This window comes from Ovis aries, chromosome 23 (genome assembly GCF_016772045.2).
Source record: "Ovis aries strain OAR_USU_Benz2616 breed Rambouillet chromosome 23, ARS-UI_Ramb_v3.0, whole genome shotgun sequence".
In the NCBI taxonomy this organism is placed as follows: Eukaryota; Metazoa; Chordata; class Mammalia; order Artiodactyla; family Bovidae; genus Ovis; species Ovis aries.
In genome coordinates, this window is record NC_056076.1 from 39195107 (window position 1) to 39220543 (window position 25437).

General features: G+C 43.8%; 1 protein-coding gene across 1 annotated transcript in view; it reads right to left on the minus strand.

Moving 5' to 3' along the window:
- Positions 1-7062: 7062 nt before the first annotated feature.
- The window catches only part of AKAIN1 (A-kinase anchor inhibitor 1), a 33139-nt gene continuing 14764 nt past the window's right edge, over positions 7063-25437 (minus strand). Inside the window, exon 2 of the mRNA XM_042239332.1 lies at positions 7063-9110. Within this exon, the coding sequence (XP_042095266.1) occupies positions 8911-9110 (200 nt within the window). The 3' untranslated portion in view covers positions 7063-8910. The remainder of the gene's footprint in view (positions 9111-25437) is intronic.

Consider the following 25437-nt stretch of genomic DNA (forward strand, 5'->3'; position numbering starts at 1 on the left):
TTCATGAATTTATTCTGGAGAATTTCTCCAGACTTCAAAGGGCAACCTTTAATTACAAACCACAGGCAAAACAATAAATAAATGTAAAGGGGGGTGACCCTCTCAAGAACTGCCAGAAGGGACTCCATTTTGTCAGGAAAGGAACTGCTCAAATGTGGGGACTTGACATTAGCTTCCTGTCACATCTCAGCTCTTTAGATTCAAGAGGTGGATGGCCTGGCAACAGTATCTCAGCCACTCTTCCCTCCCTCTCTGTTTATATGACATTTATGTGGGTTCAATTGTTATAAATTAGCCAGCTTGGAAAACAGGACCAAGACAAATCAATATCAAGACAGCCAAGATCTCCATAATAAAGTTAAAATACACACCACGTCTGATTTCTTCAGCAACTCGCGGTCTATGACTTCGGGGATTTGTTTCAAATGACTCCGGCTTCCGCTCAGGCAGATTCTCTTTCCAAAAAAGCTGCTCAGCTTTGCCTGCAACAAACACGAGTCTTTAGTGAGTTCAGTTTTCTTTGATAAGAGACACCCATAGAACCACTGAACTTCCCAGATGGCTCAGCGGGCAAAGAATCTGCCGGCCAATGCAAGAGACACAGGAGAGACGGGCTCAATCCCTGGGTCCGGAAGAGCCCCTTGAGGAGGAAATAGCAACCCTCTGCAGTATTCTTGTCTGGAGAATCCCATGGACAGAGGAGCCTGGCGGAATACCAGAGTTGGACACAACTGAGTGACCAAGCGCATAGAACCACTATCTTAAAAGTTTGGGTTTCTGAGAAAAGTTCACTCTGAGATGAAGATTTGAATGAAAGTAGTTCATTTCAGAGCTTACCCAAGAAATCACTGGCGGGGAGATGGCGGGAGTGAGAGAGAGAGATGGAAGGGAGGGACAGTGCACACCTGAAATCAATCAGGCTGGTCATGATAAGAACCTCTGGATTGGTCCACCTAAGAGCAAGGAGGCTGGGGTGCATATCACCATCCATTACCAGCCATCAGCGTTTGAAAGCCTCACCTGGGGACCTAGCTCCCTGGTGCCTCCAGCTAGCCTTGTGTGGGCTGAGCACACAAGTGGAGGAAAATGGCAAATGCTAAGGGGTTATGAGTGCCCACCAACAACGCTGGCCACACGTGTAACAAGTAGCTAAGCATTAGTGCAAGAGTGAGCAGGAGGTTGGTTCTTAAACACAAGTGTCAGGCGTGTTGAGAAAACGCTGGTTAAATGGTTCAATAGAATTCAGTTGAGAGGATCTAAGAAACTCCAGTACTTTGGCCACCTCATGCAAAGAGGTGACTCATTGGAAAAGACTCTGATGCTGGGAGGGATTGGGGGCAGGAGGAGAAGGGGACGACCGAGGATGAGATGGCTGGATGGCATCACTAACTCGATGGACGCGAATCTGAGTGAACTCTGGGAGTTGGTGATGGACAGGGAGGCCTGGCGTGCTGCGATTCATGGGGTCACAAAGAGTGAGTGACTGAACTGAACTGAAGGCACATTCTTAGCTTCCCAGGTGGCTCAGCAGTGAAGAATCCACCTGCCAATACAGGAGACAGAAGAGACATGGGTTTGATCCCTGGATTGGGAAGATTCCCTGGAGAAGGAAATGGCTGGAGAGTTCCATGAACAGAGAGGAGCCTGGCGGGCTATACAGTTCACGGGGTTGCAAAGAGTCGGATATGACAGCACACACACAAGGCACATGTCTTGCTTTAAAAATTGAAAAGCAGTATGTGAGTTCAGATGGCCAACAGGCAAAGGAAAAGATATTCAACATCACTAATTATTAGAGAAATGCAAGTCAAAATGATGATGAGGCACCACCTCACTCTGATCAGAATGGTCATCCTCAAAATGTCTACAAGTAACAAATGCTGCAGAGGGTGTGGAGAAAACGGAACTCTCCTACACTGTTGGTGAGAATGTAAATTGGCTCGGCCACTATGGAGAACAGTATGGGGGTTCCTTAAAAAACTGAAAATAGAACTACCATATGATCCTGCAATCCCACTATTGGGCATCTATCCAGAGGAAACTATAATTAGAAAAGATATTTGCATCCCAATGTTCGTAAGAGCACTATTTACATACAATAGCCAAAACATGGAAACCTCAATGCCCATGAACAGATGACTGGATAAAGGTGTGGTGTGTTTATACAATGGACTATCACTCAGCATAAAAAAGAAGTGCCATTTACAGCAACACAGATGGATGCAGGGATTATCATACTAAGCAAAGTCAGCCAGACAGAAGAACATCATATGACCTATAGTGGAATCTAAAAAAGATACAAACGAACGAACTTATCTACAAATGGGAAACAGAGCCACAGACAGAAAACAAACTTACAGTTACCAAAGGGGAAAGGGGTGAGGCAGCGGCAAATTAGGGGTTTGGGATTAACATATACACACCACTGTATACAAAATAGATAACCAACAAGGTCCGACTGTAGAGCACAGAGAAGTATATTCGATATCTTGTAATAACCTATAAGGAAAAAGAATCTGAAAATAAAATACATAAGTATATATTCTGTAGCCCACCAGGCTCCTCTGTCCATGGAATTCTCTAGGCAAGAGTACTGGAGTGGGTAGCCATTCCCCTCTCAGGGGGTTTTCCTGACCCAGGGATCAAACCCAGGTCTCTTGCATTGCAGGCAGATTCTTTACCATCTAAGCCACCAGGGAAGTATATATATTTTTGTACGTATATTATTTATACATATATATATACTTCCCTAGTGAGAAGCATAGATATATTATAGCTATATCTTATATATATATATTAGTAGATATATTATATATTATTATATTTTATATTATATAAAATAAAATATATATTATACTCTATAAAATATATATTTACAATATATTTTAATAATATAATTATACTATATAATTTTATATATTACATGATAATATATTTAATAATAGTATATTTTATAATATATAATTATAACATTGGGTTATATTAATTATACATAATATATTAATTATATATATATATAACTGAGTCACTTTGCTGTGTACCTGAAGCTAACCAACATTGTAAATCAACTATTATTATACTTCAATAAGAAAAGAGAACAAAAAAATTTTAAAAATGAAAGCAGTATGTGAATAAAGCTATCTCTTCTTCTGTTATTACTTAGAACTGTGGACCATCTGTGATCCAGGTGTAATAATCAGCAGAATTGTTTTTCCCAACTGGACAGTGACTCCGGATCTTCAGAGCTGCAAGAGTTGTAAGAGTCTGGTGATCACTTTCAGTGGAAGCATGAGTAAACAATGGTCATGCCTGGTATCTAGGGAATTTATATATGTAACTTCATTCATTTTGAATTTCATGAAAGAAAATGAAACTAAATGGAAGCTAAAGGAATCTTTACACTTTAAATAAACCTTTATCATAAGAAATTATTTTCTAATGCATTCCTTGAGGGTTAAGGAAAATTTTGAAATCAGTTAAGGGATTGAAACCTTTGGGTTTTTTAAAAACTAAATCTTTCAAGTTAAGATGAGATTAAATTGTCTTTCTCTAATAAATGAAGTCATTAGCACAATGTCATGTCCTCAGCCCCATCTCCTGATTTTTATGCTATGTTTTTACTTTGTCAAGACAGAACAACTCGCAGTCTTTTCATTAGCCCAGTTTTTGCAATGACACCATGTTCACTTGATACTCAGGTGAAAGCACTGCTCCTCACTGGGCTTCCCCGGTGACTCAGCAGTAAAGAATCCGCCTGCAATGCAGAAGTCGCAGGTTCAATCCCTGGGTTGGGAAGATCCCCTGGAGGGGTGCATGGCAACCCACTCCAGTATTCTTGCCTAGAGAATCCCATAGACAAAGGAGCCTGGCAGACTACTGCCCATACAGTCGCAGAGTCAAACCTGACTGAAGTGACTTAGCACGCACGAATTGCTCCTCACCGATCATTACACTACAGTTTCCCAACAACCTCTGTTCAGTTCAGCTCAGTTCAGTTGCTCAGTCGTGACCCCATGGACTGCAGCACACCAGGCCTTCTTGTCCATCACCAACTCCCAGAGCTTGCTCAAACTCGTGTCCATTGAGTCGGTGATGCCATCCAACCATCTCATTCTCTGTCATCCCCTTCTCCTGCCTTCAATCTTTCCCAGCATCAGGGTCTTTTCAATTAGTCAGTTCTTCGCATCAGGTGACCAAAGAATTGGACCTTCAGCTTCAGCATCAGTCCTCCCAATGAGTATTCAGGACTGATTTCCTTTAGGATTGATCTTCTTGCAGTCCAAGGGGGACTCTCAAGAGTCTTCTCCAGCACCACAGTTCAAAAGCATCAGTTCTTCAGCACTCAGCTTTCTTTACTGTCAACAACCTAGATTCTTTATCTTTTTAGTTGGCTGAAGTTTCCAGCCAAGCAGGTTTTCAAAGAAGGGCTCTTGACCATTTTTTTATGATAGCCTTTGTCCTTGAGTGACATCTTGGCTGGAAATAGCATCCTTCCTTCACACTTTGCATCCTTCAGAGCTTCTCCAGGGCCTTTCTCTCTTACCTTAGGATGTCACACACTGCTCTGAAGGAGTCTGACACCAGCTCCAAGTTCTACCTCCGTAAAGGACTAGCTCTCAGCCTAGGACTTTCAAGAATTTTTCTTTGATTCTTGAAAATATCCCTGGTGAGTATATGTATCCATTTCCCTAGAAAATGATGAGATTTCTAAACGTGTTTTGTTTCCTTTCTGTCTCCCTGTTTTCATTTCTGTAAGACCAGGTTGTCATGTCTCTGAAAGGAGCCCTGTTTCCTGTTTCACCTATTTCTACCCTACACTGGAGCCAGAAGACAATCACGACACTTCTTCATCCACCTTTCTCCACGTGTGGGTCAGGATTCTGTGGCTTCTGAGGAGCAGAAGGGAAAGCAGTCACTTCCCATGCTTTGTGGTCATTTTCTGTTTTGTTCCCTCTGGGGTCTCCTGTTTCTTTTCGTTGCTGCCACTTTTTCTGGGTGACGGCATTCTTTTACTCCTGATGATGGTTTTTGCTGGCCTTTTACTATGTCTTACATTTCTTATTCTGTAAGGCAGTCTGATTAGTCCATCTTAACCTAAGTGTCCCTGGAATTTATATACTGAAGTTCCCCAGCTAATGCACATGCCCACAAAGAACAGTGATGGATGTAGGTGTGTGGTCAGTTGTGTCCAACTCTTCTGCGACCCTATGGATTATAGCCCACCAGGTTCCTTTGTTAATGGGATTCTCCAGAATACTGAAGTGGGGATTAGGCACGGGGCTTCCCAGGTGGCTTAGTGGTAAAGACTTCTCCTGCCAAAGCAGGAGACGTAGGAGACAGGGTTCAATCCCTGGGTTGGGAATATCCCCTAGAGAAGGAAATAGCAACCCACTCTAGTATTCTTAGCTGGGGGGGGGGGGGGGGGACAACAACAACGGAGCAGGTTGACATTTCCTCTTCCAGGGAATCATCCCAACACAGAGATCAAACTCTATCTCCTGGGATTCCAGCATTAACAGGTGGATTCTTTACCACTGAGCCACCTGGGAAGCCCGATGTATGTGTTCTTATGCCCGATAGTACTACTCACTTTTCATACTTACCCTCTCTGAGATTCAGTGTGACTTTCTCTGCAAACGGAGAATAAAGTCTTCCTGGCTACAACTTGATTGTGAAGTTGTGATGACACACGTGAGTTAACATGTAGTCACATATTTCAGAAAACTTTCTCACGCTCAAGAGAGCCAACAATATGATTATATTTTCTACTTTCTCTTTACATAAACTGAAGAATTACTCAAATTGGGGTATTTAGTTTCTACACCAGTTTGGGTCCTAGAGTTGCTAAACTAGTTACCAGATTTTTCAGGGATTTCATTCTCTACTACTTTTTAGTTAGAATAGTTGTTACTGTGGATAAATGTAAAATTCCTTCCTTTTTTGTAATTTTTAATAGTAATTTTTTATAGACCTTAAACCCTGAAAATAGTCAAAGTGGCGCAGTTACAAAGATTATTTTTAAATGGCCGATTCATTTACTTGTAACCAGAAACCATGCCATAAATGGAGTCTAAAGCAGCTAAAGGAGAAAAAAGAGAAACAAAGATGAGGCAGTAACTTCTCTTTACAATACTGTTCATGGTGGGTGGGTGACTGCAGAAAAACAAAGCAGCAGAAAGAATTTCTCTCCAGTTCCACCCCAGGGACAGGCAAAGCCCAAGACAAAGAGCTGAAAACAGAGTTGGGAGGTCCGTGTGCGTTTTACTATCTATTAAGCCAGGAAGGTAAAGGGCATGAAATACACACTCCCACTAATTCCAGTATTCTTGCCTGGAAAATTCCATGGACAGAGGAGCCTGGCGGGCTGCAGTCCATGGGGTCACAGAGAGACAGACATGCCTGAGCATACATGCACAGCTAATTCCTAGGACCAAAAGCTTTGTGCTGGCTTGCAAACATAATCAGGGGGAGGACCACCTCCAAATGAAGTTCTGTTGGCTCCTTTAAAACGTCATAACTTTATCAGATGCGTTTATTTTTATGGCTGAGTTTTCTTGTGTGTTCAGTCACTCAGTTGTGTCCAACTCTTTGCGACCCATGGACTGTAGTCCACCATGCTCCTCTGTCCATGGGACTCTCCAGGCAACAATAATGGAGTGGTTGCCATTTCCTTAGGATTCTACTAATATCGCACCTACCTGTCGAGTGCAGTGACAGATAAACTTTCTTTTCACCTTCCAAGAACTTATCAGTATCTCTGTTCCTTGCTGTAGACTTTGCATCTCAGAAAGACCATGAAAGACACCTGGCTTCCAAACCTACTTACCTTCACTTCCTGAGATCAAAAGGCCACTTCTTAGCACACACAAGCTTTTCTGCTCATGCCTCAGGAACCCGTATCCCACAGCTGTGTTCAGACAGGGTCAGTGACGGCCCATTAAGAAATGCTTTCAGGATCCCAGAATCTAGAGGTTTGGAAAACAGCCTTGGGATGCCTCGTGGACCCATATGGAAGGAGCCAAACAGTAGGGTGACGAAAACTTGGCTTAAAATGACAACATGTTTCAAAGCTGGGTATATTTTATTTATAAATAACATTTAGATACAGAGGTTAATCAGAGATTCTCCAAGATCCCCCAGAGTATTAGCACAGACACACCAGAGAGGAAAGAGAGCATGTTTATGGGTTTCTGCCATCTGGCAGCTAAACCCAAAGCTGCTTCTATCCAGACATCTCAGTAGACAGAGGGCCGGATCACTTGCAAACTACAAGCAATGGATTTATTTTTTCAATCGTGGATACTCCTGACTCAGTTCCCTTAATACCTACATTCCTATTATCGAGGTTGTACAATTATATTCCATCCATTGTATAACTTCGACTTAAACTCGTTCTTCAACTGTCCTGAGTATTACAGAAAATTATGAATAAACCACAGTTGAAGGTTCACCCCTCTGCTCCCTCCCTAATCATTATCCCTGTAAATTTATTCCATCACATTCCACATGGTGTGAGAGTGTCTAACAGAACTGATGAGACACTGTTCTCATTCATTTCTCAACAATCTCCATTCTGGAAAGTGTAAATTAGTGGGATTTTAGAAGTCTGTCAATATCAGTCACACTTCATTCGCTGGTACTTTGCTTTTTAAAAAACCATCAGATGTAGACACTGACACTCGAAAGCCCAGAAGTTTCTAACAAAGGTCAGACTCTTCCTCTGTTCTCAGAAGCACCAGCTCAGTACCTGTTGGGGGGCCCAGGAAATAGGACTGCGAGGACACAGAGGGCTGCACGGCCCCCACGTGGGAGGGGAGCAGAACTCATTCTGTGGCAACACAGCTGGCTTTATTCATTTGCACACGTACATTCCCACGACTGCATTCACAACACGGTCGCTTTGTTGATCTCACCGTATTTTCACATTTCAGAGAGTTGAGAAATGATTTTTCCCATTTTACATGTCATTCGTTCCAGATAGGTATGATATTCATAGTCTCAAAAAACAAAAATCTAATTTGTGGATGGGAGCAGAAAAGTTCCTATTTGCAAATTACTAGTGTATATGCATAGTCTGATGGCCACACGGCATTTATGAGGCCTCAGAGCTCCTTGCGAGGACCCCGCATCCCATAATCAGACCCCAGGGCATCTCAGGATGGAATCTACGATTCCAGCTGTTCTTCACTTGTGCACTTAGGTTCACCTGTCTTACTTTCACTGCGAAATAGAAAAAGAAATCTGTAATATTTTGCAAGGCTTTCTGCACAGGGAGAAAATATCAACTACCAAACAATTGAGAGAATTGAAACTGAGTTCTTGAAAATCTAAATTCTTCCTTTTTTTTTTTTTTTAACAAAATAATATAAATACATGCCTCTGTAAGATCCTGAGGGACTTAGAATTTACCTTTTCTTAATATGATCTTGGGCCTGAACCCACTTTATTAAAGCCTTCAGTTCCATATTTGAGGAGGACTGCAATGCCCTTCCCTCACCTTTCCAGCAAGCCTTGTTTAATGCTGTAAAGATCACAGTAGGGCAGTCGGTGCTTCAGCAGAAAGAACTGGTAAGTTAAGTTACAGGCAGAATGCATACAAGGCCAAATTAACAAACAAGACAGAACCATTTTTTAAAAAGAACTTTAGAAATGAATTGTGCTGCAAAACTACATCTGTAACGGCAGTGTCTTGCCTGCCTGACTATTTCAGAGGCACTGCATTAATATAAACAGAGTTGTCTAATGCACTTTCCAGGACAGAGCCCCTCGGCCAAGGGCTAGCTCGAATCCACCCTGCTGCTAGGTGTGAATGATTCTTCGGCTTGCTTTACTGGCAGCGCTTTTGGTGGCACATCCTATACTTTAAAAAGGGCTGGAAACCAAGCATGTGATCAGAGCCCCATCCGTGGGTTACTTCTCGTGCTTCTTGGCTGATTCCCCTGCCCCCGGCCGGAGGCTGCCCCGGGCAGTGTCGCCAGCCCTGGTGTCCCTCCTCCGGCTCTGGCTCTCCCGGGAGACCTGCTGCACGGCCCGCAGGATGGCATTCTGCACGATCTGTCTGCTGGTGGTCTGCAGCTTCGCCTCTTCGGGCTCACTTCCAGGCTTCTCACCTGGCCAAGAACAGAAAGGGAGGGGAAAGCACAAGATTAATTGGGGGTGTCGGCGTGGGTGGGGGGTTAGACAGGCCGGGGCTAGTAGGAAAAAAGAGGCTAATAAATAAGATCTCTAGAGGGGCCCACCCCATTAGTTGCGAGGAGCGCACAGCAGGGGCTACCCTGGTGGCTCCAACAGTAAAGAATCTGCCTGCAGTGCAGGAGACCCAAGTTTAAAACCTGGGCCGGGAAGATTCCCTGGAGAAGGAAATGGCAACCCACTCCAATATTCTTGCCTGGAGAATTCCACAGACAGAGGAGCCCAGTGAGCTACAACCCATGGGTCTCAAAGAGTTGGGCACGACTGAATACCTAATGCATACCACTCTTGTCTCCCTGTCTCCCTTTTCAGCAGAATCTCCACGGGTCTGCCCCAGTGACATGCCCAATTTCTACTCCCATCCTCCCAGCATCCTCTGGTGGTTCTGCTCCTTCAAGAGCAGAGCCTGCCTCCTTCCATCTCATTGCTCTGTCGCTTCTGACTGCACCGCCCTCAGCCGCATGTTGTTGTTCAGCCGCTCAATCATGTCCCACTCTCTGCTATTCAGCCACTCAGTCATGTCCCACTCTCTGCGACCCCATGGACTGCAGCACGCCAGGCTCCCCTCTCCTTCACTATCTCCCGGAGTTTGCTCAAACTCATATCCATTGAGTCAGTGATGCCATCCAACCATCTCATCTCGGTTACCCCCTTCTTCTCCTCCCCTTAATCTTTCCCAGCATCAGGGTCCTTTCCAATGAGTCGGCTCTTCACATCAAGCGGCCAAAGTATTGCATGAGTGGAGCTTATTAATGCAGAGCCCCTCTGGGGCTGGAAGGAAGCCAAAGAGAAAAGGCAGGGCAGGGCATTTTCTTTGGAGGAACTGTGGCAGACCCTGTGAACATCACTCTGCTCACATTTTACTGGGGGAAATGGAGCCATGTGGCCACTCTTACCACACAGAAGACCACAAAAACAGTCACCAACCAGACAGCCATGTGCCCAGCTTTCAACTCAGGGAGGCTCTATCACTAGAACAAAGAAGTGAAGACTTCCATGCAACAGCAAGGCTAAAGTGAAAAGCAAGAAGATGTACACCGGCGGCAGGTCCCAACTGACCCTCAGGGAGATCAGCCTATGCCTACCAAACAGCGTAAGTCCGTGGGCAAACAACGAAGTACCGAAGGTCCAGGGATGCTCCCAGAAAGATGATCTCAGCCAAGCCAGATCTGTGTGCATTCGCAAATGATCCCTTGCGTGAAGTCACTTTTCACTCTTTGGGTGGAGGATGGACAGCTCTAAGGGTAAGAACAGGATGAGTTCTTAACAAGAGACAGAGAGAAAAGAAAATCTACTCTGAATTTATGTGACCTAACATCCAAGCTAAATCGTCTTCCCCTCGCTCCATCCATTCTGAAGAAAAATTGATTAAGAAGTCAGAGGCAGTCTGTGAGATTCTGTGTCTGGGGGATCCCTTTGGGGATTTGCAAGGCAGGTTTAACCTTAACTGCCCTCATCACCACTTTGTTCTGGGTCAGGAATTTCTACCTATGGCAGAGCATGTGGGACAAAAAGATGTGCAACGAGCTCAAACAGAGAAAGAGAAGGATGAAGATGAGGGTAAAAGTCACTCAGGGCATTACGAGAGGAAAAGCAAAACAAGAAGTTATACACAGAACCACAAAAGATTCCAAATAGCCAAAGAAGTTCTAAGAAAGAAGAATAAAGCGCGAGGTGTCACATTTCCTGATTTCAAGCTATGTTATAAACACTACAGTAATCAAAACCATACGGTGCAGGCATAAAAACAAACAGGAAGACCAAGGGAACATTAGAGAGAGCCCAGAAATAAATCCATGCATGTACAGTCAACTAATACTCAACAGTGGAGCAAAGGATACTCAGTCTCTTCAATAAATGGTGTTGGAAACATGGATGGACCCAGGGAGTGTCATACTGAGTGAAGTAAGTCAGACAGAGGAGAAATATCATATGACATCCCTTATATGTGGAATCTAAAAAGAAATTATACAAATGAACTTACTTACAAAACAGAAAGAAACTCACAGACTTAGAAAATGAATTTATGGTTGCCGGAGGGACAGTTAAGGACTTTGGGAAGGTCATGTACACACTGCTATATTCAAAATGGATAACCAACAAGGACCTACTGTACAGCACATGGAACTCTGCTCAATGTTAGGTGGCAGGCTGGATAGGAGGGGAGTTTGGGGGAGAATGGGTACATGCATATGTATCACTGAGTCCCTTCACTGTTCACCTGAAATTGTCACAACACTGTTAACCAGCTATACCCCAACACAAAATAAAAAGTTGAGAAAATATAAATTTTTTTTAAATGGTGCTGGAAAAATCGGATATTCACAGGTCCTATCTCATACCACTCACAAAAATGAACTCAAAATGGATTAAAGACTTAGATATAAGACCTGAAACCATACAATTCTAAAAGAAAACACAGAGGGAAAAAGCTCCTTGACAAGGGTCTTGGCGACAAGTTTCTGGCTAGACACCTACAGCACAAACACAGCAGAAGGCAGAGCCGCAGCGGAAGCCCTTAGTTTTGCCATTTACTTACATGCGTGAAACTTACTTGAAATTAATGAATCACCTACACGTTGCAGGTGGCCTACGCCTTGTGTTAAACGATGTAAACGTCCGCTAGCCTACTTAGCATTTACCAAATCGTTTTGGTATTTCACAAAAGATGATGAATCGATTTAATTAGCTCTAAACTCGAAACGCCCAATATAAACACGCTGAAATCAAGAAACTGAGATGTAACTAAATCTGTCTTCAGCATCTTTCCACCCTGAACGGTAACCCACTCCCCCATCCCCCCACACGCAGTCAGGCATCCATCCCTGTGGTCAGTTTCTGGAGAGACCTCCCCACCCCCACCCCGTGGGGCTTGCTTCCAGAAGGCTGCCGTGAGCCCTCGTGTTCGCCTCCTCCCCTCAGATCCTGCTGTTCCACCGGGCACCTCCCCCAACCGGAAGTCATCAGAGGACCTCAAGTGCAAGGTGGTTAATAACAGGTCTTAATTCCCTATTTATATCCATCAAAACCATGCTTCTGAGGACCTTAGGAATATCCTTCTGATAAAAATGTACAATGTTTCCCCCCCTAACAACCTAAGTGTCATTTGCCTCTATGACATTAACTCTATTATGTTCCAGTTTGGCGGATTTTGGAAAAGGTCAGTGTTCCCATTTTTGAGGCCAAATACGATTAGTGATTTTCCCTGGATCGCACAGAGCTGGTGGTAAAGGCTGTATAAGAAGCACCATCTCTAGCTGTCACCTTTCCCCACTGGGTCACTAAATATACAAACTGCAGACATCCCTATCAGGGCAGCTCGGCTTTTGTTTTTTGTCATAGACACACACACACACACACACACACACACACGGGGGGGGGGGGAAGCTTTTCACTCAAGGAAACTGAGGCAGGAAAAATGCTTGTGAAAATGCCACCTTGGAAATGTATTAGGTATTTAATGTTCTGAACACTTGGATAGCAAATAACTCCATCAAGACTGGGTTGTGAGTTCAGAGAGACCCAAAAGGCTGTTCTGATCTCCACATGGATTTCTGCAAAATTCAGCTACAAGTTTCCCTCCTTTCACCCCAAAGATGCAGGAAACCAAGTCCTCCAGCCCCCACTTTCTTGCAGTGGGCAGCAGCTCTAGAATTTCTGTGCAGGAGAGATTCAGAAAGGGCAATGCAGAGGGACAGGGAAACCAAGAGTCTGACTTCAAACTAGGGTATATGACACTTTTCACAAGAATGAAAAGACGTCCATCCTCCACCTGTCCGTCCCTCCAACAGCATGGGGTGGGAGGGACAGACCGCCCTGTGACAGCCACCGCCCCCATTTCTCACAAGTGGCCACGTCACCCACTGCCCCTCCTCCCCTCCTGGAGCCCCCAAACGACCCCAGCTGGCCCAGACTGTGGGCTCCTGCAGTCCCCCACCCCAGGGATGTGTCAGGAAAGGAGAGCAGGTAGGGTCACGGATGGCCACTCCAGGAGCATGGGAGCCAGGCATGAAGGGGACAGGAAAGTAAAGGACCATGTGAACCCGTGTGCTTAAAAGGTGACTTCCTAGGCCCGAACAGGAAGCAGAACAAACTTGGGGATGCTGGGGAAACTCGAACTCTCCTCTCTCTGGGAGCCAGGTCCCTACCCCAGGGGTCCACCCCAAGAGGCTCAGCGCCCCCCACCGCCCCTCCAGCGGGGCCGGCCGGGTTCGGCGGCCTCTGCTGCCCCCTGGTGGCCACTCCTGGGGTTGCTGCAGACCGGGATGGAATGTCCGTAGACATAGAGCTGTCTGCCCTGCTCCCTAGATGGGGTGTGGGTGTGTGCACGAATGTTTATATGTATGAATGTGTGTGTGAATGTAGAGATGTGTCAGTGTGTAACTGTGTGTGTGAGTGTTGTCAGGGGAAACCTTTGAGACAAGACTGTGGTTTCATTTTATCACACACACTTAGAATCACCAGCGTATCCACAGTGCTTTCTGATCACAGAAAGCCTCTGTGCTGTGCCTGGTCATTCACTCGTGTCCAACCCCATGGACTGCAGCCCGCCAGGCCCCTCTGTCCATGGGGATTCTCCAGGCAAGAATATTGGAGTGGGTTGCCATGCCCTCCTCCAGGGGATCTTCCCAACCCAGGGATCGAAACCAGGTCTCCCTCATCACAGGCGGATTCTTTACGTCTTAGCCACCAGGGAAGCATGAGGTCATTTATAGTTTGTCCTTCCAAGAGCTCTGGAGCAGCTAGAAACACAGTCCAGAGGTTTCCTGTCCTCATTCAGATGAGAATTACTTGACCGAATTACCAGCTCTTATAAATATTTAACGAAAGGTTCTGAGTTCCTGGTCAAAACTAGGCTCACACTCTCCCTTTTTACTCAAGATGGAAAGGGGAGAAGGAGGCAAAGGAGGAAGGAAGGAGAGAGGAAGGGAGGCAGGAAAGAGCTGATCCTTGCTCTCTGAGTGCCTTCAGAGGAATCCTTAAAAGACAGAGACAAAAGTCCTCTTGTACTGTCCTCCTTAAAGATGAACAGCATAATCCTCACAATCACCATTTTCTGCTAAAGAAGGAATCAGTTTCCCAGCTGTGACAAGTCATCAGTGCAAGATTAGATTTTAATATTTTACCTAGATAATCTCCCAGTAGTAATTCTTTGTCCCGGGTGGGGACAGGCGTATAGAGCAGGAGCCTGAGAAGGACAAGCAGAGGCGCACTGTGCTCTAACAGAAAGTAAGATCTTTCTTACTCTCCTTGAAGGAGCAGTTCCCACCCTTTTGAAGATGATTCCACTGTCAGATTAAAATATTTCACAGATCTCCTCATGCACAACCCAATGACAAAAAGAGGCTATGAACTGAGAAATGTATTTTGACGGATATGAATGCTATTCATCTCAACAGAAAAGGAGTTCTGTGAGACTGTGTCTTCCAATCACAGGAAGTGGGAGCTACAGGCATGGGATCCCCATCCCCTGAAACAGCGCCATGGCCCCCGGGTCCTTCTGGCTCCCATATAAGCCGAGAGATGCCGGAAGCAGTGAAAAGCAGACAGATGTTAAATCTATGAATTGCTAACGGAGGAACACGCACAGGAGCTGGGGCGCAGTGTGGAACTAACCTTCCTCCAGCCGTCGTCCAGTTCTGCCCACTCCAAAGGGGCACCTGACCCTGTGCAGCAATGCCCCACTAGTGTTCCGACCTCAGCCTGGAGAAGAAAAGCTACTTCCTTACGGGGTAGCTCTCAGGAAGTCTCCCATCAAGAGGGAACGAGTGAACAAATAGCCGTCAGGAATGAACCGGCCACCCGTCTGCCGACAGTGGCCTGACCTGTGCCGCTGGTCTGTCCCTCCTCACTAGACCATCAGCCCCCAGGACACGACCCCATCTGTCCTAACCCCAGAGCCCAGCCCTGGTCCACAGCAGACAGTCAGGATCTGCTCAGTGAGGGACTGCTGCCCCGGGTGCCCAGGTTCCATTCTCCAACCTGTTCCGTCTCCTCCCTTCCCTCTGCTCCATTCACTCCCTGCTCTTGGCTGCCTTTGCTGCCTTTTGCTGCTTCACTGTATCCAGCTCAGGAGGAAAGCGCCTGGGAGATGATCTTCTGACACCAGCTTCCGTGCAGAAAGCACCCTGGCATGAGAATGTCAGAAAGGCTGCTCCAGTCTCCTGGCCACATCTAACCTGGTCAGTTGCCGCTTTGGAAATTTTACAGCAAGTTCTTCTCTCTCGTTTCCTACCAGCCAGTTTTTCTTCTTTCTCTCCTCCTTTCCCATCCTTACAGGGCCCCTTTGTGTCAGTTCTCAGCACCCTCTGCTTGGTTTCAAATACTCTTCAGAGCAAGGCAGTGTGGAAAGGCCCATCGGATGGTGCCGGGTAGTTTTACTCCTATTGGCCAAGCGTCTGCCATGAAGACTCTCCAGGCGTTTATCAACCCCCTGAACCCTGCACCCACCAGGCTCTATTGAATCAGCTTACATGCAGGTGCTGGGAGGCCATCAGCCTGTGCAGAGGCCCTGGCCTAGAAACATGGGGTTCAAAGTCCACCTTTGAGCCTTTCTGAGCTCTTAGGAACAAGCCTCCCCTTAATCACACAATATACACAGAAACCTCTGATTCATTTTTGAAGCAGAGGAGCGAGAAGGCAAGTCACCATTGCTTCCTCTACAAATCGGACAAAGAAATAAGAGAGTTGCCTTCCTCAAATACGATGTCGAGTCTCCCTTAGGGCAACAATCTAGCAGATGTGGCTTTTCTTTTATTCTGCGTTTTACAGAACCATGAGAATCTTGGCTCTTGTCACTGTGTTGGGGTTAATTAGAAAACAAGAACAGGTGGCTGGAAATAGAAAAGGAAGTGAAAAGCAAGATCAGATGCTTTATGTTTTTTTTTCTTTCCAGTGATATTTCAGAAGGAAGAGAGACTGAAGGAAAATAAACCCCGATGTGAGGAGCGGCTGCCAGACCCACGGAACCTGTGTCTCACACTGGGTCTCAGGGAGCCTTGGCGGTCAGCCTCAAAACCCCAAGTCATGGCACAGCAAACACACTGCACACTTGGTGCAAGAATCAGACTTAGAGAAAAGAAGAAAGGGAGGGAGAGATGAAGGGAAAGGGCAACAGTACTACCGAGGATGCAAATGAGCTACCCCAAAATAAAACTAAATTACTAAATTCCGATTGAAACTGCCTGGAAAAGTTTCCACCAAGTATATCTCAGTCAAGCTACAGGCACTCTCAGGGTATCTCATTCCTCAGTTAAATCTGATTTTTATATTAAATCTGATATATTATGCTTCAATAACAAAATGTTTTGATTATTCAGAAATCATTTCAAAAGGCACTATGAAAGGTACAGAATGAAGACTTTATATTATGTTTTAAAAATATGATCTATGGAAAAGCTCCTCATATACATGCTTGAAACTCTCTGTATGTTAAAGTCATGTTGTCTTCTTAGCAGCCTTCAAGCTCTTTTTTCAATATTTGATTGGCGTTAACAGACATGGATTAAAAGGGATTCTAAGAAGTACGAAAACTAGAAGATACACTCCTAAATCTCTGAATCATTACCAGGTAGAATATTTGCAAATGAGTTTTTAAAACGCTGGCAGATAATGTTAACAGTATGTGTGTTCAGGAGGCTGAACAACATGACTCAGTATCTTCGGGATCCATCTGGTAGACTTATGGGAGTCACATAATGTACTGGGCAGTTTATTTTAAAAATCCAACAGTATAACAATCAGGCTTTTCTAGAAAACTGGGAAAGGGGTAGAGGTTGTCATTCTATCAAATGAACAGAAAAGATGATATGCATTTGAATATGTAGCATAGGCAGATATTATACACGGAATATATTCTCTATTTGTGAATATATTTGGACTATATTCTCTAACTGTGTGTAGAAAATTTATAGCAAGACGAGAAAAAGGATGGCTGGGGGAAGAAAAAACAACTTATATTTTAATTTAAAATTCACATGGAAAAAAAAAAACCAAAAAATAAATACACATGGAAATGATTTTATGTAAAATCATGTTAACCCAAGGGGGAGGAATAAATTAATCCCAGTAAGATGACAAAAAGATAAATAAAAAATATGCCCTATTAGTGCCTACTCTTATTACAAAGTTCATTTGCCTTTACAGAGTAGAATTCTGTGAAGTTGAAAGTGAAAAAGTGAAAGTTGCTCAGTCCTGCCTGACTCTTTGTGACCCCAGGGACTGTAGCCCACCAGGCTCCTTTGTCCAAGGGATTCTCTAGGCAAGAATACTGGAGTGGGTAGCCATTCTCTTCTCTAGGGGATCTTCCCAAGCCAGGGATGGAACCCAGGACTTCTGCATGCAGGCAGATTCTTTACCAGCTGAGCCGCCAGGGAAGCCCTTCCGTGAAGTTGAGAAGTAAGTAATTTACTGCTTGTGACTGATGCTGAAGCTCCAACACTTTGGCTACCTGATGTGAAGAGCTGACTCATTGGAAAAGACCCTGATATCAGAAAAGATTGAGGGCAGGAGGAAAAGGGGGCAACAGATGATGAGATGGTTGGATGGCATCACTGACTCAATGAACATGAGTTTGAGCAAACTCCGGGAGATAGTGGGGGACAGGGAAGCCTGGAGTGCTGCAGTTCATGGGGTTGCAAAGAGTCAGACATGACTTAGCAAACAAAAAGCAACACAATTTAGAGCCACTGGTGGTTTCAGATTTATGAAAATTTTGTACTTGTTTTACTAAATGAATTTTTCATTCACTCAAAAGAAAATTAACTCAGGAAAAGCAAGTGAAAAATGTGTATCTAACTTCCCCTTCACTGTGTCTAATCCAGTGAACTCAACTGTTTTGCAGTGACCACACACTGGTTGAAAGTGACCTTGGCTAATCCTCAGTCTCCACCCAGTGCTCCAGACAGCCAGGTGATTCGTAGAGAAAGCAGTCTGCCTTTCCTACAAAGCAGAACCCACACTGGGCATTGTTAAAAGTCTGATATGCAAATCCAGCTCTGCTCCTAAGCTACTGAGTAACCTGACACAATGCACTTGACCTATCTGGGTTCAACCTTCCTTTTCTAAAAATCCTCTCATATTCAGCATTGTAAAATGTGCTATGCAATTACTGCGACTAGCTATTATTTTCATGGCTTTTAAACTATGTGGCTTTTAGTAAATCAATTAGAATGTACACAGTATCCAGGAAGATTATAAGCATCTATTAGTGAGAAGGTTTCCTGAACTAAATAATTACCTAAATTACCTAAAGTGTCCCAAGTCCTCCTCCAAACAAAGCCCCCTCAATTATTATATTACCAATTATTGGTAGAAATTAAAATTCTCACATCTTAAAGGAAAGCAGTTGTGGGTTTTTGTTTTGGTTTTGTTTTTTTCCTGCTTTGCTGCCACAAAATGCTAGAGTTTCAGTTTTTCTGAATTACTACATTTAATTCTTGAGGCTCTCGTTAGTTGCCACTTTTCCCTTTTTGTTTTGCCCTGGGAAGCATAAAAAGTCTTTGCTACCCTCCTTCTCCCTCCGTCTCTTCCCCCACATCAAGCACCTAGAACCACGGCAGAGGGCTGCTTCATGGAACAAGGCACTATTTTTTGTCCAAAAGCAGCAAATTTGATTCTCACCACCAATTTCCATATGCTCCATGGAATAAGAACCATATATAAACCACAACCCCACAATAAACACACAGGAAAGATGAAAGCTGCTGATAAATATCAATTCCAGAAAGAAAAGTTTGCTCGGCATGGATGAAAAGAAGGTCAGACCCGGATTTCATTCTTGGCTCCTACTTTATCAATCCACAAAATGACATTTGAAATTATTTGCTTCGAAGTTGGTAGAGTGTGATTTAAGGTTATGAGAATGTTAATCACAGTCAGTATCTTCAGTAACTCCTTTTGAATTAGTCATAGGCACTACTTTTAAATATGTTCCTGCCCCTAGAGTCATGATGGTTTTCACAGTCTGAAAATCGTAACACATGACTGGCTTAGATGGCAGTGACGGCAGTTTACTACTTTAACATATATAAATGTGCTGCTAGTTATTAAAGAATGGCCCCCTTGTCTATCGTATTAATAAAAAGTGAAGAATTAAATGATACAGGAAGAGCATTACATGTGATTTTCATTTCTACATATTCAAATGTTTTTAAATTAGATAATCATTAAGGCAGATAATCATTAAGGCAGAAACAGAAACAGAACACGCTAGAAAACCTGGAGCCTGACATTTGGTAAAGAAGGCAGTTTGAATAATTAGAGAAAGGTAGTAAGAAAACTAAGTGGTTTTTTTTTTTTTTTAATTTTTTAAATCTCTAACTCCAGATGGATAAAAACTGGTGAATGTTTTTCTAAAATGAAGAACATACACGATACGCATTACAGTAGATGTATATGGTTGGAGAGAGAAATGCCACTGAGGATAGAAGACAAAAGGGAAAAGAGAAAGTGAAAAACAAGGGCTCTGCATGGACCAGTGATGATGGTGTGCCATGAACTGAAAATGTCCTCAGTTAAATTTAACCCATTTGAGTGCACAAAGAAAGGGAGGAAGGGAGGATCAAAAATGTAATAGGAGCTGTACGTCGGATATAGGGGAGAAAAAGTCCTTCTAAGAATAAAGACAAAGAAAGAAACCACAAAGAAGATGGATAAGTTTTACTACACTACAATAAAGTCTTCCATATGTCCAGAAACACACAAACAGTTCTCAAAAGCAATAAAGTAGGAAAAATATTGGCTATACACGGGAAAAAGGATTGATATCTTAGTGTATAAATAAGGTGAGGTGAAGTTGCTCAGTCGTGTCCGACTCTTTGCAACCCCATGGACTGTAGCCTACCAGGCTCCTCTGTCCATGGGATTCTCCAGGCAAGAATACTGGAGTGTGTTGCCATTTCCTTCTCCAGGGGATCTTCCCGACCCAGGGATCAAACCCAGGTCTCCTGCATTGGAGGCAGACACATTAACCTCTGAGCCACTAAGGAAGCCCAATGTTCCCTAGTGTATAAACAGGTCTTGCAAATCGATGGCACCGCCAATATAAATAGGGATGAAATATAATGAGCAGTGGGGACGCAGCTCAGTGGTAGCACACATGCTTTGCAGGCACAAGGTCCCAGGTTTGATCCTCAGCATCTCCCCTTTAGCTGAACTTGAACTACTGTTCCAGCTAACTTCTCACTGTTTAATTCTTGAAAGGAATAATATTAAAACATAAATAATGGAACTATAATGAGCAATTTAGGAAAGAAACAACCAAACTGATCCACTAAGCCCAAGCATTAGCCTGTGTACTTTCCAATGCATAAAAATGTAAAAAAGAATAAACCCACAACCACAAAAAGAAGAGAAAATGGAACAGAGGACACCAATGAAGATAGACCTTTATAAATTTCTGAAAGAAAAGCATATGAGATTGAACAGACATAGGAAATGGAAAAAAAGCCACATTCTGAAATACACTATAAGAGGACTGCCAGGAAAGTGGGACTCAGCCAGCCCAGGAAAGCAAAGAGATTCTGGGATTGCAATCAACACTATTATGGAGCAGAAATAAGTAGGGTTTAACACAGGCAGAATGTGCAAAAACAACAGCAAGATACATTCATCCAGTATAAAAAATGGAGAGATGATGGAACATCTCTCCCCAGGCAAAACTAAGCCAATGAAAATAATAATAAAATGATGGCTAATCCCTCCCTCATGTCCACAATACGACTGCAGTAGATCCAGGCATCACAACTTCATAAAGCAATCTCCAGAGGCAGAATGTAGCTATTTCCAAGAGCTAGGAACTTTTTACTAGATGCCTTCTTCCTTTTCCACCCTGAACCAATCATTGGCAACAAGAACAGAACCACCATTATAGCCTAGATGGTTAAAGGCTACCTGAACCACATGGATAAAAGGTTGAAACCAGAACAAAAATAGGACTCTTACCCAGATGAAGGAGAAGTTGCTATTGTCTAGACGAGCATCAGTGTCCCCCATATCAATATTATTAATTTTGCAGAAATACCGGGCATCATCCTATCAAGAGTCTATACCAATTGACTTTACAACAGAAGTGATGTTTTACAGGGCAGTCTCATAAACCATTGCCAAGTCATATAACAGGAGTTTATTCATAATAAACATATGACAATATCTTGAGTTTATGACGTTGTCCTGGTTCTACTTTTCACCGATGCCCACTGAAAACTTTTCCCTTACAGTCTAGCTGGCGTTAGATTACACATCACATTTACTTTTCCCATGTTGCCTTCTTTCGTATTTCCCCTAGCCGACGTGCTCTATGCCAGTCTTTGATACTGCTGCCGCTGCGGCTGCCTCTAGGTAACCTGTACTGGACACCTGCCACAGTGAGCACGTTTCATGAATTTTCTCCTTTGTTCCTCTACCTGCAGGAAGTAGCACTGTTTCTCCTACAGCCAGGAAGAAAGATAGGACCTCAGGCATGGCAGGCTGTAGAGGGGACCACCATCCCTTTCCCTGCCCCCAACCCAACGAGTCCTCCCTGATTAAAACATATTCATATTAACCACCCACCATTACAGCCTATGCCCAGCAGGTAAGTTATTCTTCGCCTGCAGCCCCTCAGTCTCATAATGGCCTGAAGTTTTAGTAACTGAAACCACTGAAATTTTACATCGAGAAAATGTCAAATCTGCTTTTGGGAGCCAGCAGACAAACCCTGTTTTGCCCCAAGTTTCCAGGAGGATGACTCAATAAGCATTAGCTTAGCCAAGACCAGTGGAAATGGGCTTTTTCTAGGGAGAGCACTGGCCAAGCTGTGCCGACATAATGATCATCACAGAGGCATCATTGAGAAGAGAAAGTTTATTTGCAAAGAACTGGTCCAAGGTAGCGAGGCTCCCTCCTGCAGTCTCACGTCCGCATCTCAGCCTGTGGGAGTGGGCTTGGGCTGGGGCTTACCGGGCCCTGGGGTGGGAGGTAAAGGTTTCTGAAATGAACAAGGGCCACCCCCTACCACTTCCCAGCTCCCTCCTGCCACCTGATGACCTGGACTGCGCCATGTACTTCTCATCTGCCCACTTCTTCAGGTACAATCTCCTGGTACGGTTATAAATATTTGTATATGAGACTGGCAAGCCTTCACACATTTGGGATATTTAAAAAAATATTATGATTCTTAACAAAACTACTGCCTGGTGTGCATTATGTGGCAAAATAAGTGGTATTAGCAGTTTGGGCAGAATTTCTTCTGATCCTATCAACCACAAAATAAAAGCAGAAAAACCAATTTTGCAACTGAACACAAGTATACTACGAGATAGAGAAAAGGGCTATTTCTTCTGTAATCAGATCTATCTTTGATTCCAAAGCTCTCTAGAGACAGAGCATTCATTTCTTATCTTAATTAATTATTTAGAAGTCTATTTCCATGATTGCCAGCTCTGTAAGTTTCCAGAGTCTGACCTGAAATAATAAGCACTCACAACTTTGGTCTCATGACCTCAGTTCTTTCACTGGATGGCTGGGCAAGTTAGCCTCTAGCCCTCTGTTTTCTTATGCCGAAATTAGGGACAGCTGATAACTGAAGAATTCTCTTTCTAACCAAAGAACTTATACAATCCCCTTTGCACATTTTACATGCTCTGCAATAACAACAGCACATGTGCTTACTGCTTCATATGTGCTAAACATTTTATTTGTGAACTGACTCACAAAAACCACATCAAGCAGGTCAAAGGTTGTGTTTTCCAAAATGACCACAGCCATATCTCTGGTCTCCGATGTTCTTCAGAACCTTACCATCCCTTAGCAAGAGATGGATTCTATCCCCTTCCCCTTGACCTTGTTTGAACATTTGGGAAGGTCTCAATTAACAGAATATGGGATAAGGGATGGCTTGACTTCTAAGGATAGGCAATACCACATCCACATGGATTTTTCCTCCCTTGGGATGTTCACTGTGGATCCAGCCACCACAGTGTAAAGGAGGTCAGGCAACGTGGGAAGGGCACAGAGAGGTGTTTCAACCAATAGCACCCAGGTAGAATCTCAGCTGACAGCCAGCATCAACCATCAGCTGCTGGAAGTGCACATGGCTTCGGATATTCGTCATCCCACCGAGCTGATGCAGTGGAGCAGAGACAAGCTATCTCTGCCAAGTGCCCATCCCCAAATTGAAGATTCATGACCCAAATGACTAGTGTCCTGTTGCTAAAGCCACTACGTTTTGTGGTGGCTTGTGATGCAGTAATAATAACTAGAATAAGGTTAGTCATGTTTTATCTTTCTTTACACATGAGGAAACAGGCACAAAAAAAGACTATGTGAACTGCCCAATATCATACAGCTTGTAAACAGAATTCAAACTGAGGCAGCTGGACTCCACAAACTGGGTTCTCACTAGACTGTATAATTATTTAATAAGTAATTATTGATAGACGATTAGTCCTTGATTCATAGCCCTATCTATTCCTTGTGATACTTCACAGACCAAATTATTTAATATATTTTACATAATTTTAATATAATTATATGCACCGATATTTTCCTCCAAGAAATCATGTTACCAAAGGCTAAGACGATTCATAAAAACGTTTGAATAAAATAAAACATTTTTACGAAGGAAAAAACCTCCATCAGAAAGGAGTTTTCCTTGGTCTCTTTCTGTTAGTACTTTCCAAGAATGTAAGAAATTGAATTCTTACTGCCTGGAGAAGCAATTGTTAAGGCGCCTGACTCAATTCATTTATACCAAATCTATTAAACTCCCTCCTTCATATTAATTGTAAAGATCAGGGTCCTGCCAATGAAGAAAAAAGTCAAGATGGAAGAAAATAGAGATGGGATGTAGATAACACACTTCTTGTTTGAAAGTTTACAGCATAATCAGATACTTTGAAGAAGGGCAAAAGATTTGGTGAAAAGTCTCACTTAAATATTTTCTGAGTTCTAATGCATGAGGATTATTTCATTTCACAACTGTTTAAAAATTGTTTAATCATTAAAATCCTGCAAGTGGACACTGTAACATGCAAAATAAAGAGCCGAAGAGAACCATATTAATTACTACTAACCATGAAAATGCTCAGATCCTATCCCCAGAACCTGCTTTGACTGACCAGACACTGCTGCATAATACATGTGAATTTCCTTCAGATGTAATGAACACAATCGCTGAAAGCCTTTTGTAGAATTAAACAAAAGTTTTTAAAAGATCACGTTACGGAGCATAGTAGGTGTTTTCTGGTGTGTGTTGTATTTGATCGTGTAGCTGTCTCAACGTCTGCATAATTTTTGTTTTCCAAATCATTGATTCAAGTTACTGACATTTTCCCCACGTCCAAAAAGATGATCAGCCATCAGTGACATAAAAGACCAACAAAAGCAGCTGGCGACTCAATTGTGAGCCAGAACAGAAATGAGGGGCTGACTTTGGTTATATTCTAACTGGAATAAAATCATGCCCTTTCCTTTGATGGAAAAAACAGAGTCAAGACCCTGGGTAGCTGTTTTTCTAGTCTCTGTGACTAAGCATGATAAGCCCCCTGAGGGCAGGGGTCACGTCTGTTTTACAGGAGCCCAGATCTGGCACAGAGTGTTTGCCTCATAAATAATTAACAAGAACCAAGCTCTGGGACTTGCCTGGTGGCTCAGGTAGTGAAGAATCTGCCTGCAATGTGGGAGAATTGGGTTCGATTCCTGGGTCAGGAGGATACCCAGGAGAAGGGAATGACAACTGGGAAGGGAATTCCAAATATTGGAATGGCCCACTCCAATATTCTCGCCTGAAGAATTCCATGGACAGAGGAGGCTGGCAGGCTACAGTCCATGGGGTCGCAAAGAGTCAGACACGACTGAGCAACTAACACTTTAACTACGACTTTTTTTCAAGCTCTGGGAATTCAGAAAGAAGCTTCAGAGAATGGTCTTGAATGCTGGGAGCACAGAGCAATCATTAAGCCCTGGACCACCCGGAGGGCGGTCAGTAGCAGCAGCAGCTGCCATGGGAGCACTGTCCAGACTGGCCCTTCTTTGCCATCATCCCCACCCCTGCCATCTGCTGCGCACGGTTAGAGATCATGAAATGGGATAACAACCAGAAAAGGGGTGGAGGACTGATTCTGGGCTGTCTGGGACCTTTGCTCACACCCACCCCCCTCCCGCTGCACACATCCTGGTACAGGAAGACAACAAGCCAAGAAAGATGCCTGGAGCACTTGCCCTGGAACCTCCCTTCCCACCGCCCTCCCCTCTGCGCCCCCCTGC